Source organism: Chiloscyllium plagiosum, unplaced genomic scaffold (genome assembly GCF_037043375.1).
Source record: "Chiloscyllium plagiosum isolate Xiang-an unplaced genomic scaffold, Cpla_swu_hap1 HiC_scaffold_1, whole genome shotgun sequence".
In the NCBI taxonomy this organism is placed as follows: Eukaryota; Metazoa; Chordata; class Chondrichthyes; order Orectolobiformes; family Hemiscylliidae; genus Chiloscyllium; species Chiloscyllium plagiosum.
In genome coordinates this window covers 110991574-111009032 of record NW_028270139.1, presented here as the reverse complement: position 1 = coordinate 111009032, position 17459 = coordinate 110991574, and the positions used below count along the sequence as shown (strand labels likewise).

The following is a 17459-nucleotide window of genomic DNA, read 5'->3' as shown; positions in this document are numbered from 1 at the left end:
CTTCAGTGAGCCGAGTTCGTTTTTAATCATTGTACCTGTAAACAAAAGACGCGATCAGGGTTGAAACAGCTCTTTGACATAATGTTTCTATCGGCAGCTGGAGATCCTCTTCGGATAATCCGATATTCAGATAATTGATGTTCGGTAATCGAGGTTCCTTTGTACTGGGTACTCATGATATGGTGTAGGTCATCAGCAGCAGAGGAATTGTATGTAACCATAATATTTACCCTGGTGAACTGACATATTCTCCACTCTACCATTATCATCAAGCCAGTGGATCAACCCAGGTTCAATAATGAATGCAGCAGAGCATTTCAGGAACAACACTGAGCGTAGCGAAAACCAAGAAGAAAAATGCCTAATCAGTGAACTTACAAATCAGTGGAACAGTCTGCAAACCAATCATCATGCAAAAGACAGAGCCAAGTAATCCTACAGAAATCTAACTGAACCAGCCATTTAAACACAGTGGCTACATGAGCAGTTTAGATGCTGTGAACTCTGCAACAAATAACTCATCTCATGTCTCCCCAAAAACGATCCATTAAAGTCCACAAGGCATGAGTTAAGTGTATGGAATACTCTCCACTTGTCTGGATGAATGCCGGTTCACAACACTAAAGAGAACAAAGAACAACAAAAATTACAGCGCAGGAACAGGCCCTTTGGTCCTCCAAGCTTGAGCCGATCCAGATCCTCTATCTAAACCTGTCACCTATTTTCTAATGATCTGTATCCCTTTGCTCCCTGCCCATTCATGTATCTGTCTAGTTACATCTTAAATGACGCTATTGTGCCTGGCTCTATCACCTCCGTTGGCAATGCGTTCCAGGAACCCACCACCCTCAGTGTAAAAAACTTCCCACACATATCTCCCTTAAACTTTCCCTTCTTTTGTGACCCCTAGTAATTGTGTCCCCCACTCTGAGGAAAAAGCTCCTTGCTATCCACCCTGTCTATACCCCTCATAATTTTGTAGACCTCAGTCAGGTCCCCCTCAACCTCTGTCTTTGTAGTGAAAATAATCCTAATCTACTCAACCTCTCTTCATAGCTAGCGCCCTCCATATGAGGCAAAATCCCGGTTAACCTGCTCTGCACCCTCTCCAAAGCATCCAAATCCTTTTGGTAATGTGATGACCAGTATTCCAAATGTAGCCGAACCAAAGAACAATAGTTGCATGGGACACTGCAAGTTCCCATCAAGCTATTCACCATCCTGGCTTGATATCACCATTCCTTCATTATTGCTGGAAAAAAATCCTGGAACTTCCTCCGTAATAGAGCTGGGAACATACATGCATCAGATAGACAACATTGGTTTAGGAGGCCAGTCTCACTACCACTTTCTCAAAGGTAATTATGGATGGGCTGACTTTCCAAAGACACTTGGAAAAAAAAAGTTCTCAATTAGGATTTTAATTTTTTTTCATTCATTTATGGGATTTGGATGGAACTTGTAAGGCCAGCATTTGTTCCCTGATTGCTCAGAAGGCAGTTGAGAATCAATCACATTGCTATGGGTCTAGAGTCACCTATAGGTCAGACCGGTAAGGACAGAAGTTTCTCACTAGTTCCTGATAGGTGCACCATAATTTTTATTTCCTTTAATTTATCTATTTCTCTCGACCTCTGAAAAACAAATTATTTTTCGACATTAAAGCCAGTCTATAGTGGCAAGACTTTTACAACACTGTAAATAGCAAAGTTGGAAAGCTAGACCACCTATTGTTTATAACTGTTGATTGTGATTACAAGCTACTGGTTACAAATTTTATTGCTAAGAAGATTATGATCAACAACTTGTGTTCAGATAAAGAACATAGAAGACATCTATTTCCTAGATTAAGCGCATCTGTATTGATAAAGGGGTCCTGCAGGAATCTATCAAAGTTTCTGTATCAAACGTCCTGTTTGAAAATAGTTAAAAATCACACACCAGGTTATAGTCCAACAGGTTTATTTGGAAGCACTAGCTTTCAGAGCACCGGTCCTTCATCAGGTGGTTGTGGAGGTTAAGATCATGCTAACAGAATTTATAGCCAAAGGAGTCCAATGTCATGGAGATGTGATACAGTAAACAAACTTAGATTAAAATTTTCATGTTTTAGAATGGGATATACTGGTTTCTGTTCTTTGATCTGTCAATCCCAGAACTTCTTTTAAATTACATTCTCAAGTTAGCTCACGTTTTTAAACAATAGGTGTGAAGTCTGTCTGTGTCTCAATGCTATGTCAGACTGACAAACCCTCTGTGTAGTTTTACAGAGTTTTACATGGATTCATGCAGTTTTTGAGCAAAATAAAATGTAATTCTGGAAAAACAAATTCACCCCATGAGGTTATATGTGTGCGCATGTAAGAATGACAGATTGTGTATGCATGTGAGTGTTGCATGTGGGTGTGAATGCACATGATAGAGTGTGTGTGTGTATGTATATATTATATATATATATATATATATATGTGTGTGTGTGTAAGCTTGATTAAGTGTGAGCTCTCTCGCATATGCATGCACATACACCCCCAAACTCACACCAACACACGCACCCTCTCACACATTCCCCATCATAGTCACACACTCACTTAACCAAGCTTACAAACACACTCTATCATGTGCACTCACACCCACACATACACACTGACATGCACACTCAATCTGTCGCTCCGACATGTGCACACAAATAACCTTATGGGGTGAATTTGTTTTTGTAGAATTACATTTTATTTTGCTCAAAAACTGTATCCAAGTAAAACTCTGTAAAACTATACAGAGGGTTAGTCAATCTGACATAGCATTGGGACACAGACAGACTTCATACCGATTGTTTAAAAACGTGAGCTAACTTGAGAATGTAATTTAAAAGAACTTCTGAGATTTACAGATCAAAGAACAGAAGCCATATCACATTCTAAAAGATGAAAGTTTTAATCTAAGATTGTTTACTGTATCACATCTCCATGACACTGGACACTTTTGGCTATAGGTAAAAACAATGACTGCAGATGCTGGAAACCAGATTCTGGATCAGTGGTGCTGGAAGAGCACAGCAGTTCAGGCAGCATCCGAAAAGCTTCGAAATCGACGTTTCGGGCAAAAGCCCTTCATCAGGAATAAAGGCAGAGAGCCTGAAGCGTGGAGAGATAAACCAGAGGAGGGTGGGGGTGGGGAGAGAGTAGCATAGAGTACAATAGGTCAGTGGGGGAGGAGATGAAGGTGATAGGTCAGGGAGGAGAGGGTGGAGTGGATAGGTGGAAAAGGAGCTGGGCAGGTCGGACAAGTCCGGACAAGTCAAGGGGATCATGTTGCTGGAGGTTAGAAACTAGGATGAGGTGGGGGAAGGGGAAATGAGGAAGCTGTTGAAATCCACATTGATGCCCTGGGGTTGAAGTGTTCCGAGGCGGAAGATGAGGTGTTCTTCTTCCATGCGTCTGGTGGTGAGGGAGCGGCGGTGGAGGAGGCCCAGCACCTCCATATCCTCGGCAGAGTGGGAGGGGGAGTTGAAATGTTGAGCCACGGGGCAGTTTGGTTGATTGGTGCGGGTGTCTCAGAGATGTTCCCTAAAGCGCTCTCCTAGGAGGTGCCCAGTCTCCCCGATGTAGAGGAGACCGCATCGGGAGCAACGGATACAATAAATGATATGAGTGGATGTGTAGGTAAAACTTTGATGGATGTGGAAGGCTCCTTTAGGACCTTGGATGGAGGTGAGGGAGGAGGTGTGGGCACAGGTTTTACAGTTCCTGCGGTGGCAGGGGAAAGTGCCAGGATGAGAGGGTGGGTCGTAGGGGGGCGTGGACCTGACCAGGTAGTCACGGAGGGAACGGTCTTTGCGGAAGGCGGAGAGGGGTGGGGAGGGAAATATATCCCTGGTGGTGGGGTCTGTTTGGAGGTGGCGGAAATGTCGGCGGATGATTTGGTTTATGCGAAGGTTGGTAGGGTGGAAGGTGAGCACCAGGGGCGTTCTGTCCTTGTTGCGGTTGGAGGGGTTGGGTCTGAGGGCGGAGGTGCGGGATGTGGACGAGATGCGTTGGAAGGCATCTTTAACCACGTGGGAAGGGAAATTGCGGTCTCTAAAGAAGGAGGCCATCTGGTGTGTTCTATGGTGGAACTGCTCCTCCTGGGAGCAGATACGGCAGAGGCGGAGGAATTGGGAATACGGGATGGCATTTTTCCAAGTGGTAGGGTGGGAAGAGGTGTAATCCAGGTAGCTGTGGGAGTCGGTGGGTTTGTAGAAAATGTCAGTGTCAAGTCGGTTGTCACTGATGGAGATGGAGAGGTCCAGGAAGGGGAGGGAGGTGTCAGAGATGGTCCAGGTAAATTTAAGGTCAGGGTGGAATGTGTTGGTGAAATTCTGTGAGCATGACCTTAACGTCCACAACCACCTGATGAAGGAGCGGTGCTCCAAAAACTAGTGCTTCCAAATAAATTTGTTGGACTATAACCAAGTGTTGTGTGATTTTTAACTTTGTCCACCTCAGTCCAACACTGGCACCTCAAAGTCATGTTTGAAAATAGAATTTATCAAATTGAATTGAGAAACAGGATGGCCTGAATTTCTGGCCTAGATCATGGGTGGAGTGGGGTATATCCTGTGCCCAGATTTTATAGACAAGGTCGGACGCCCTCAAAATATTTTAAGAAGGAAGCCTAGGCCCTAACCTTATTTTAAATGCAGATGTGAAGTGAGTATTTCAGGTGGGATGCAGCTGGTCAAACCACTCGGCTTTATGCAAAAAATAATTTATTTTAAACACTACAGTTAAAACACAACCAAAAGAAAGTGGAATTTAGAATAACTTTACAATTGGAAAACATAACTGACCCAATACAGCAACTTAACTAAGGAACTGTTCCATTCCAGTAACATCCCATAAACACACCCCTTGGAAAAAAGGTATTTAAACACAGATTCTTAAGGCAGGTGGGAACAACATCCAAAGAGATTTCAGAGAAAGTCAGTCAGGAATCATTTGCTGTAGGTTGTAACCTTTCTGGTCTCCAGAATCTTGTGGCTGGCACAACTAAACTAAACCTGAAAACACCTGTACTGGGAGAACTGGCCACTTCCCTGCCAATTGTGAAACTAGATTCTTCCTAGACCCCTTTGCGCCTCTGCCTTTACAATATCTCTTAAAAAAAAACCTAACCTTGTTAAAGTGACAGCATCATCACATAGAATTTGAAGAAGGACCAGAGGAAGTAATTTCTCTTGATCTACCCTAGTGATTTTTTGATACCTTACTTAGATCATTGCTGAATCTTCTAAATGAAAGACTATGAGCCTATTTATGTGACCTGTTGGGTCATTAAGTATCCCTTTAAACCCTTATATTAGTCTCATCAGTACACACTATATTGTCCTCTAAGACCCAGTTTCATGTATATTTTCAGAGGTTCACAGCCCAAAACTGAACATATTATTGTACTAGTATGAAAACCAGTGCGAATGAGGCATTTTTCACATTGGCATGATTCCAGTGCAGGCTGCCAAGATTTTTTTGTACTGCAAGATTCTTCCTATAGAAATTTGCCAATATAAGACCAGTGAATAGTTCAAGATGATAAAATGGGAATGGTCCTGATTTATTGTTCAGAATATTTACAGAGGATACATTTATAAAGTTCATTTATATGTTCTTTGCCCACAGGGTTATCATCAAAGAGTCCATCACCTAGTGTGAAATCCAAGCAGGGTGATGGATCTTCTCTCAGTTGGACAATGAAACGTTTTCTGGAACCCACAAGTCGGGTAAGTGAAACATTTTCTATAGTTTTGCAGGATGATAGTTATTGTAACATCATTAGACATGATCTCTGCAAAAGCTTTTTACTTAATGGTTTTATTCTATTCAATATTAATCGTAAAGCATAATTAAAGTTTCTTGCTGAGTTACAAAATTGTATAATTCTATCACGTCAGTCAGATGCAGATGTTCATTGCTTCCACAGTTACTGGTCTGTGAAGAAGATTGAACATATGCAGCCGATACAATGAATTAATAGCCCAATTCTGAATCAGCACTAACTTATAGCAGTTGTAGTTAGTGAGTGTGAAGCAACTCAAAGGCAATTCAGTAGTTGAGGGGTGTTGACATAATGAAATCAGACATGTTTTCATGTTAAGGACAAAGTAGGAATTTAGAATAAAGGTTTTATACTTTGTTGTAGATGACAGTTCGAAATCAGAGCAGAGGTGAATGTGCTGAATATCTACTCTGCTCCCATTTTCCCAGATACAACCAGAATCATACAATCTGTATTAAGATAGAATTAATTTATGTGTTTTGCTCAACCTGCTTCAGTGTTAACTGATGAAAACAAAAATCTTTACTATATGATACAAACACATCTTTGTGCACCTTGTCATTCACCAATAAAATGATTCTTTTAGTGGAATTTATCATTTTAAATACCTCAAATAGATAAATACTTAATATTCTAAATTTACGTGAATATAGACAATAGACAATTGGTGCAGGAGTAGGCCATTCTACCCTTCGAGCCAGCACCACCATTCATTATGATCATGGCTGATCATCCTCAATCAGTATCCTGTTCCTGCCTTATCCCCATAACCCTTGATTTCACTATCCTTAAGAGCTCTATCCAAATCTTTCTTGAAAGTATCCAGAGACTTGGCCTCCACAGCCTTCTGGGGCAGAGCACTCCATACACCCACCATTCTCTGGGTGAAGAAGTTTCTCCTCAACTCTGTTCTAAGTGACCTACCCCTTATTTTTAAACTGTGTCCTCTGGTTCGGGACTCACCTATCAGCGGAAACATGCTTCCTACCTTCAGAGTGTCCAATCCTTTAATAATCTTATACGTCTCAATCAGATCCCCTCTCAGCCTTCTAAACCCAAGCGTATACAAGCCCAGTCGCTCCAATCTTTCAGCGTAAGATAGTCCTGCCATTCTGGGAATTGACCTCGTGAACATACGATGCACTCCCTCAATAGCCAGAGTGTCTTTCCTCAAATTTGGAGACCAAAACTGCGCACAATATTCCAGGTGCGGTCTCACCAGGGCCCTGTACAGCTGCTGAAGGACCTCTTTATGTTTATGTGACCTGTTGTGTCATTATGTGGGCCTTTAAACATCTCTAAGACCAATGTAAAACCAAGATATTTTCAGAGATTTTCTCCTCAAAACCAAATCTAGCATTGAACTAGGATGAAACCCATTGTTGTTGAGGTATATTTTCACATTGGGATGATATGAGTGCAAATAATTCATGGTACTCTAGTTTTACTTGTCAGTGATGCATTTGAGTTCTTCAATTCCCAGTTATTCAGTTAGATACATAGGTTATGCAACCCTCTTTTGTTTCATTAATCAGATTTCCAACATTTTAAAAATTTGGATCTTGTCCTTCTGTTCACTTTGTATCCAATATAGCAAATTTATTGAACTCGCTAGGGCTTCTTTGGTTAAGTGCAGCATCCTGTTTGGATCTGAGCCAACAAAAAACCAAGACGACATCATGTTTAAGCACTGGGTGTGTGTTACATTAGCTAACCTCAACTGAAATCAATAATAGTGTTTTACTGTTGAGTACGCTGAGGTGCGTAAGTGTGAAATGTCATATGAGCCTTAACCTTTGCTGCTATCAGTTCACTCCTGCTGAAAGGCAACCAACATGTTCAGTGCTCAGGCTCTTACAAAGAAAAACATTTTGCCAAGATTCCGGCATTCAGTGGAACGAAGCAATGGGCAGGGAAATAAATTCATACCTTGTTTGTAAAGGGAAAATTGGTTTAAAACTTTCTTGATCTCAATAAAGTGAAGCTTTTCCTTTTCACTCGTGTGATGTGGGCACTTTGAGAAGGTGGTGATGAGCTGCCTTCCTGAACTGCTGCAATCCATGTGCTGTAGGTAGAACCACAATGCCCTTAGGGAGTGAATTCCAGGATTTTGACCCAGTGACAATGAAGAAATGGTAATATATTGCCAAGTCAGGATGATGAGTAGCTTGCAGGGGAACTTGCAACTAATGATGCTCCCATGTATCTGCTGCCCTTGTCCTTCTGGGTGGAAGTGGTCATGGGTTTCAAAGGGTGTTGTCTAAGGATCTCAAGTGATTTTCTGCAGTGCATCTTGAAGATAGTACCTACTGCTGATACTGATCACCGTGATAGATGGTGTAGATGTTTGTGAATTTGTTGTCAATCAAGCAGGCTACATTGTTCTGGATGTTATCAAGCTGAGTGTCAAGAGTGCTGTTGGAGATATACCCGCCCAGCCAATGGGAACATTCCGTCACAGTCCTTGTAGCTTGTGTACTGGCTTTGGGGAGCCAGGGGGTGAGTTACTCAATGCTGTATTTCTAGCCTCTGACCTAAAACTATGAATGTATAAGACAGTGTATCTGACCCCATCACCACCCACAATACTGGTAAATTAGTATCTCTGCTGGTAGATAACGTGATCTTATTTCTTTTAAAGCTCTGACTGATCAGAGACAACACAAAAACCTGAGATCATTTATGGTTACAGCAGAGAAGATGGCCATTTGGCCCTTCACATTCATGCCAGTTCCCTATGAGAACAACTCAGTATTTTCCCCATTGCCCTGTAGTTTTTTAAACTTCAGATAATTATCCAATTACCCTTTTGACAGGCATGATTGAATCTGCCTTCACCACTCTTGGGCATTCATTCGAGATTGTAATCACTTGCTGTAAAAAAAAGATTTTCCTCATGCTGCCTTTTTGATTTTTGTTATTCACCTTAAATTTGTGTTCTCTGGTTCTGCCAACAGTTTCTCCCTACCTGCTCTTTCTGTATCTGTTCATGATTTTGGACATTGTTAACAAACCTCATTTTCAAGCTTCTCTTCAGAGAGAACAGCCCCACCTTCTCAATCTGTCCAAATAACTGAAGTCCCACATCCCTGAAACCACTCTCATTTATATCAAGATTTGAATGAGAATATAGGAGGTATGGTTAGTAAATTTGCGAATGACTGCAAAAGTGCCGGAAAAGTGAGGAAAATTATCTGAGATTATAAAGGGATGTTGATCAGTTGGGCCACTAGACTGAGGAGTGACAGAAGGACTTTAATTTAGATAAATGCAAAATGTTGCATTTTGGTGAGAAGAACAAGAGCAGGACTTACACAGTTAGTGGTAGGGCGCTGGCAAATGTAGTAGAACACAGAGACCTAGGGTGTTCAGGTACATAGATCTTTGAAAGTTGCATCATAGGTAGACAGGGCAATTAAGAAGACATTTGGCATGCATGCCTTCATTGTTCAAACCATTGAGTGTAGGAGTTGGGACATCGTGTTGCTGTTGTACAGGACATTGGTGAGGCCATTTTTAGAGTACTATGTACAGTTCTGGTGCCCTACTGCAGAAAGGATATTATTAAATTAGAGAAGGTAGAGAAACGATTTACAAGGATCTTACGGGATTGGATAAGGAGTTATAAGGAGAAGCTGAATAAGCTGAGACTTCTTTGCTGGAGCATAGGAAATTGAGGGGTAACCTTAAAGAGGTTTTATAAAATCATGAGGGGCATAGATAAGGTGGAATAGAAAAGGTCTTTTCCCTAGAGTAGAATTCAAATTTAGGGGGCATATTTTTAAGGTGAGGGGAGAAATATTTAAAAGAGATCAGACGGGCAAATTTTTCACACAGAAATTAGCCTGTGTAAAATGAATGAACCATCAGAGGAAGTGTGAATGTAAGTTTGCTCACTGAGCTGGAAGTTTCATTTTCTGACGCCATACTAGGTGACATCAGCCTCCAGTGAAGTGCTGGTGTTATGTCCCATTTTCTGTTTCTGTGTTTAGGTTTCCTTGGGTTGATGATGTCATTTCCTGGGTTGGTGATGTCATTGCCTGTTCTTTTTCTCAAAGGGTGGTTGATCGGGTCCAAATCAATGTGTTTGTTGTTCGAGTTCCATTTGGAATGCTATGTTTCTAGGAGTTCTTGTGCATGTCTCTTTTTGGCATGTCCTAAGATGGATGTGTTGTCCCAGTCAAAGTGGTGTCCTTCCTCAAGTGTATGTAAGGATACTAGTGATAGTGAGTCATGTCTTTTTGTGGCTAGTTTCCTGGTGTTTAGCTTTCTGTCTGTTTGTCCAATGTAGTGTTTGTTGCAGAGGACCAATCAGAGGAAGTGTTCGATGCAGGTACAGTTACAACATTTAAAAGACATTTGAATAGGTACGTGAATAGGAAAGGTTTAGAGGGAAATGGGTTAGGAGCAGAGAAATGGGACCAGTTTACTTTGGGAGACTTGCTAGGCATGGACTAGTTGGATCGAAGGGTCTGTTTCTGTGCTGTCTGACTCTACAGGGATAGAATTAGGTCATTCAGCCCATCATGCCTGCTCTGCCATTTGATCATGGCTAATATGTTTCTCAACTCAATTCTTCTGCTTTCTGCCTGTAACCCTTCATCCCCTTATGAATCAAGACTTATGTCTGACTTAAATATACTCAATGACATGGCCTTCACAGCCCTCTGCAGCAAGGAGTTCCACAGACTAACCACCCTTTGTCTGAAGAAATCCTTCCTCGTCTCATCCCTATTGGAAGGATGTTGCAAAACTTGAAAGGATTCAAAAAAGATTTCCAAGAGTATTGCCAGGGTTGGAGGGTCTGAGCTATAGGAAGACGCTGAATAGGTTGGGGCTGTTTTCCCTGGAGCATCAGAGGCTGAGGGGTGGACCTTGTAGAAGTTCATAAAATCATGAGGGGCATGGATAGGATAAAGAGACTAAGTCTTTTCCCTGGGGTGGGTAGTCCAGAAGTAAAGGTGAGAGGGGAAAGGCATAAAAGAGACCTAATGGGCAACGTCTTCATGCAGAGGGTGGTGAGTGTATGGAATGAGCTGCCAGAGGAAGTGGTGGAGGCTGGTGCAATTACAACATTTAAAAGGCATCTGGATGGGTATATGAAAAGAAAGAGTTTAGAGTGATATGGGCCAAGTGCTGGCAAATGGGACTAGATTAGATTAGGATATCTGGTCGGCATGGGCAAGTTGGACCGAAGGGTCTGTCTTTGTGCTGTACACCTCTGACTCTATGACGAAAGGATTGTCTCTCCGTTCGGAATATGTGCACTCGGGTCCTAGTCTTTGTTATGGATCAGGCCAGACTCCCTCAAAATATTTTAAGAAGGTAGCCAAGGCCCTAATTTTTTCTTATTTTAAGGCAGATGTGAAGTGGGTATTCCAGGTGTGTTTAGCTGATCAAACCACTTGGCTTTGAGCAAAACAAAATGTATTTAAGCACTATAGTTGAAACATAGACAAAAGAAAATGGAATTTAGAATAACTTAACTGACCCGATATACTAACTAAGACTAATTAACTGTTCCAATCCAGTAACATTCTATAAACACACCCCTTGGCTAACGGGTAAATTCAAACACAGAATCTTAAAGGCAGGTGGAAACAACTTCTACAGAGATTTCAGACAAAGCTCAGAGTTCTTTACTGAAGCTTGCAATTCCCCTGGACACTCACATCTTGTGACTGCTACACCTAAAACAATCCAGAAAAAACCTGAACTGGGAAAACTGGGCACTCTCCTTCCATTATTAAACTAGACTCCTCAGCACTTCTACCTTTACAACATCTCTTGTAAAAAACCAAGGACAAAGTAACCTTTTTAAAGTGACAGCATCGTCACAGTCAGTCAAACTAATGGAAGCATCTTCTCCACATCCACCCTATCCAGGCCTCTCAGTATTCTCTAAGTTTCAATGAGATCCACTCATCCTTCTAAACTCCATTGAGTGCAGACACTGGCTCTGGCAGAACCTAAACTGGACATCAGTGAGCAAGGTTTTTTTTATTATTCATTCATGGGATGTGGGCATCACTGGCTAGATAAGTATTCATCTGTGCATCACTAATTGCTCAGAAGACAGTTTGGTGTCACATGTAAGCCAGACCAGGTAAGAGTGGCAGGTTTACTTCCCTGAAGGACAGTAGTGTTCCAGGTAGGTTTTTCTTTCCTGATAATCCAATGGTTTCATTGTCATCATTGTTGTTGGAAATAAAGTGCAGCTTGATAGCATTATTGTGATGACATCTTCCATAACTTTACTGATGATAGAGAGTGGACTGATGGGGCAGTAATTGGCCAGGTTGGATTTGTCCTACTTTTTATGTACAGGACATATTTGGGCAATTTTCCACATTGTCAGGTAGATAACAGTGTTGTAACTGGAAGAGCTTGGCTAGGTGAGCCTCAATTTATGAAGCACAAGTCATCAGTACTATTGCTGGAATGTTGGTAGGGCCCATTGCCTTTGCAGTAATCAATGCCTCCTGCCGTTTCTTGATATTGCATGAAGTGAGTTGAATTGGCTGAAGACTGAAATCGGTTTTGCTGGAGACCACTGGAGGAAGCCGAAATGGATCATTCATTTGGCACTCCTGGCTGAAGATTGTTGGGAATGATGAAGCCTTATCTTTTGCACTGGCTCTTTCATCATTGAGGGTGAAGATGTTTGTGGAGCCTCCTCCTCCAATGAGTTGTTTAATTGTCCACCGTCATTCATGACTGGATGTGGCAGGACTGCAGAGCTTACATATGATCCATTGTTTGTGGGATTGCTTAGCTTTTTCTGTCACTTGCTGCTTATACTATTTGGCATGCAAATGGTCATGTTTGGTAGCTTCACCAGACTGACACCCCATTTTTACATGTGCCTGGCATGACCTCCTGCACTCTCCATTGAGCCAGGGTTGATCCCTGGCTTGATGGTAATGGTTGAGTGGGGAAATGCTGGGGCATGAGGTTGCAGATTGTGCTGGAATACAATTCTGCTGCTGTTGACAACCCATAGCGCCTCATAGTTACCCAGTCTTAAACTGCTCGATCTGTTCAACATCTATCCCATTTAGCACGGTGATAGTGCCACACAGCATGATGAAGGGTGTTTTCAATGTGAAGGCAGGACTTCATCTTCACAAAGAAACTATGGTAGTCACTCTTACTAATGCTGTCAAGAGCTGATGGATCTGCCATGGGCAAATTTATAAGAATAAGATCGAGTATGTTTTTCTCTCTTCTTGGTTCCCTCACCACCTGCCACAGACCCAGTCTATCAGCTATGTCCTTTAGGACCTGACCAGCACAATTAATCATGTTGTTACTGAGCCACTCTTGACGGTGGGCATTGAAATGTCCTACCGAGAATACATTTTGCACCCTTGCCACTTTCAGTGCTTTCTCCAAGTATTGTTCAACATCAACGAAAACTGGTTCTCCAGTTGAAGGAGAATGGCATGTAAGAGTCAGCAGGAAGTTTGCTTGCTCATGCTTTTCTTGGTGCCGTGAGACTTTATAGTGTCTGGAGTAACATTTGAGGACACCCAGGGTAACTCCATTCCTACTGTAGCACCATCTCTGCTGGCTCTGTCCTGCCAATGCGACAGGACAAATCTAGAGCTGATGATGATGGTGTCTGGGACATTGCCGGTAAGGTATGATTCTGTAAGTTTGACTACGTCAGGCTATGGCTGAACTAGTCTGTGAGACAGCTCTCCTAGTTTTGGTACAAGCCCCCAGATATTAGTAAGAAGGATTTTACAGGGTGTTTCTGCTATTGTCTTTGCTCTTGCTTAGGTCTATGCCAGGTGGTGTGTCAGATTTCATTTCTTTATTGAGATTTCATAGGGTAGTTCAGAGTCAACCACATTGCTGTGGGTCTGGAGTTACATGTAAGCCAGACCGTGTGAGGATGATCGATTTTCTTCCCTGAAGGACATTACCAAACCAGATGGGTTTTTCTGAAATCAGCAATGGTTTCATGGTCTGCAGTAGATTTTTAATTCTAGATTGTTATTGAATTCAACTTCCACTATCTACTATTCAAGCCCAGTTCCCCAGAACATTAGCTGAGTTTCTGGATTAATAGTCCAGCAATAATATCTGTTACAGTGCAGTTGTCAGATTTTGGACTTACATTTACTTCTAAATCAAAGATCAACTCAATCACCTTTAACTTAAAAGTAAAACTTATGATGGGTAAGCCTTCCAATTTTGAGGCAGTAAAATGTTTCACTTTGTACATTCCTGTTTGATAGCTATTCAAGATAACATGCAATAATTGTATAATCTCTTGTAGTGATTCATGCGTTGCTATGACATGATAAACATTATTGGACTTTTATAACTTCAACTCCAGACACTGAATACAGACACTGAGTGGCTCTGGCAGAACCCAGATCTGTTGTAGAATGGTTAATAAGATTTTAGTAGAACTTCTTCCAAGTATTGCAGTGTATGATTTAGTTCTGTTTGAATGAGTTAATGTTATTTGAAAATAAATGGTTAACTAGACTAAAGCAAAATACTGTGTGTGCTGGAAATCTGAAATAATAACCAAAAGTACTGAAATAAGAACTAGGAGCAGGAGTAGGCTGTCTGGCGCTTTGAGTCTGTTCCGCCATTCAATAAGATCATGGCTGATCTTTTCATGGCCTCAACTGCATGTACCTGCCCTCTCACCCCTATCACTTAATTGCTTTACTGTTCAAAACAAAATCTAGCTTAGCTTTAAAAATGTTTACTGAAGTAGTATCAGCTACTTTACTGGGCAAGGAATTCCTAGATTTACAACCCTCTGGGTGAAGAAGTTCCTTCTCAATTCAGTCCTCAATCTGTTCCCTCTAATCTTGAGGCGATGCCCTCTTGTCCTAGTTTCACCTGCCAGTGGAAATATCCTCTATTACTTCTCTTATCTATTCCCTTCATAATTTTATATGTTTCCATAAGATCCCCCTTCATTCTTCTAAATTTCAATGAATATAATCCCAGTCTACTCAGTCTCTCCTCATAAGCCAACACCCCCCCCCCCCCCAACTCCAGAATCAACCTAGCGATCCTCCTTTGCATCCCCTCCAGTGCCAGTACATTCTTTCTCAAGTAAGGAGACCAAAACTGCATGCAGGACTCCAGGTGTGGCCTCACCAGCACCCTGAACAGCTGCAACATAACCTCCCTGCTTTTAAATTCGATCCTTTTAGCAATGAAGGATAAAATTCCAATTATACTTCCTAATTACTTGTTGTACCTGCAGGCCAACTCTCTGTGATTCAAGCACAAGGATTCCCAGGTCCCTCTGCATAGCAGCATGCTGCAACTTTTTACCATTCAAGTAATAATCCTTTTTACTGTTACTCCTATCAAAATGGATGACCTCACATTTATTAACATTGTATTCCATCTGCCAGACCTTTCCCCACTCACTTAAAGTATCTGTGTTACTCTGCAATGTTTCACAGTCATCGGCACACTTTGCTCTGCCACTCCTCTGAGTTAAAAATCACACAACACCAGGCTATAGTCCAACAATTATTTGGAAGCACTAGCTTTCAGAGCACTGCTCCTTCATCAGGTGATTGTAGAGAATAAGATCATAAGACAGAGAATTTATTAGCAAATGTTTACAGTGTGATGTAACTGAAATTATATCTTGAAAAAGACCTGGATTGTTTAAGTCTCTCATCTTTTAGAATGAACATGTTGGTTTCAGTTCTTTAATATGTAAATTGCAGAATTTTTTTCACATTCTCAGGTGAACTTTAACAATTGGTGTCACGTCGGCCCAGATAATGCATTGAAGGTGTGAGGTGCCCTGTGTGAGGCTGTCTGTGCCAGAATGTTCAGACTGATTCTAATCTAAAAAACGCATATACAGAATCTTACATGGATTCATGCAGTTTTTGAGCAAAATAAAATGTAATTCTGCAAGTACAAATTTATCCCACAAATTTATATGTGTGTGTGCACGTACATGTGGGTGGGTGTGTTGGGGCGTTATGAATGACTGTGAGAGAGTGCGTGTATGTGTCTGAGTGTGAGTGTAAAGAGATTTAAGTCTGTGAGACGGTGCGTATGTGCTTGAGTGTGGGATGATGAAGGAGCAGTGCTCAAAAAGCTAGTGCTTCCAAATAAACCTGTTGGACTATAACCTGGTGTTGTGTGATTTTTAACTTTGTACATCCCAATCCAACACCGGCATCTCCAAATCACTCATCTTAGAGTCATCTGCAAACTTTGACACACTACGCGTGGTCCCTAACTCCAAATCATCAATATAAATCGTGAATAATTGCAGTCCCAGCATTGGTCCTTGAGGCACAGCATTAATTACTGATTGCCAGCCAGGATAGGACCCATTTATCCCCACTCTTTGCTTCCTGTTAGTTAGCTAATCCTCTAACCCGGAACGCCATGCATCTTTATCTTATGCAATACTCTTCAATTATCATTATTCTTTTTCAAGTAGTCTTCAAGAAGAAACATATTCAATTTAAAATGTTAGCTCTGTTTCTCTCTTCACTCATTGAGCCAGGGATTTCCCTTCTTATTCTGGTTAACTAGAAATTTAATATATTCTGCTTCTGCCTCTGGAAGTTTATAAAAAGTCTGAACTGATGGGATGAAAACCTTCTCTTCCTGCTAACTGTAGGAAGCCTATATGCAATAACAGCCGCAAAGAGTATGTAGCTACATTACAAACTGTTCACAAGTCTATCATAAATTAGCAACCTTCTTCACCATTGTTAACAGCTAACCCGAGAATGCAACTTTAAAAAAAAGGGTTTTGTGATTTACACATGAAAGAAGTGAAACTATCACTGTATCACAGATGAAAGGCTTAACAGACAATCAATTCTTCAATGTATAATTTCAGTTACATCACACTGCAAATTTTTGCTATAAATTCTGTGTTACGATCGAGCCCTCCACAATCACCTGATGAAGGAGCGTCACTCCGAAAGCTAGTGTGCTTCCAATTAAATCTGTTAGACTATAACCTGGTGTTGTGTGATTTTTAACTTTCTTCAGAGAGGCCATTGTGTCTGATATGGGATGGCTAACACTAGCAACAATGAAGGTTGCTATCATTGGAATTAAAGCATTTTCTTTAAATACAGAAACATTTATTGACATGTAGTTTCTTGTTTGTACATTAGTTAACATGTTTAATGCTAGCACTATGTGCCCAAAAAGAGATTTGTTGCATTACCTAACATTGATAACCCACTATTGATGGAAAGTTCACTTAAAAATATGTTCCAAACTATTCAAGCAACTGGATAATATTTGGAATGTAGACATTAATGGACCAAATGGTCTACTTTTGCTCCTATTTTCTATATTTGAATCTTAAGAGATGCGCACGTGAGAGATTTTGTAAATAAAGATTTGATGAACCTCAGATTCAGTGGGGCTCAGACTCACAGGACTACAAGATCCTCCCTCCCTCCCTTACACTATCAGCAGCCCGCAAGATGAAACCTACCCAGTTACACATTGAGTGCAGGCCTCTTCTGCCATCTGGCAAATTGATATATTTACGAGACGAGGCCCTAAATTGAGAATTAATTGCCTCTCTTCATGTGGTACAGCTAATAGAACTTGACCTTCTAGAGAGTAGTGAATCTGTGAAATTCTTGACTACAAGGGGCTGTAGAAGATGG

At 41.3% G+C, this 17459-nt stretch overlaps 1 protein-coding gene across 4 annotated transcripts in view; it reads left to right on the top strand.

Annotated features, from left to right (window-relative positions):
- Window positions 1–17459, top strand: part of pdzd2 (PDZ domain containing 2) — a 547489-nt gene that overhangs the window by 459615 nt on the left and 70415 nt on the right. For all 4 annotated transcript variants that reach the window (XM_043687429.2, XM_087989833.1, XM_043687436.2 and 1 more), the window contains one exon: window positions 5652–5752. In XM_043687429.2, the coding sequence (XP_043543364.2) occupies window positions 5652–5752 (101 nt within the window). The remainder of the gene's footprint in view (window positions 1–5651; window positions 5753–17459) is intronic.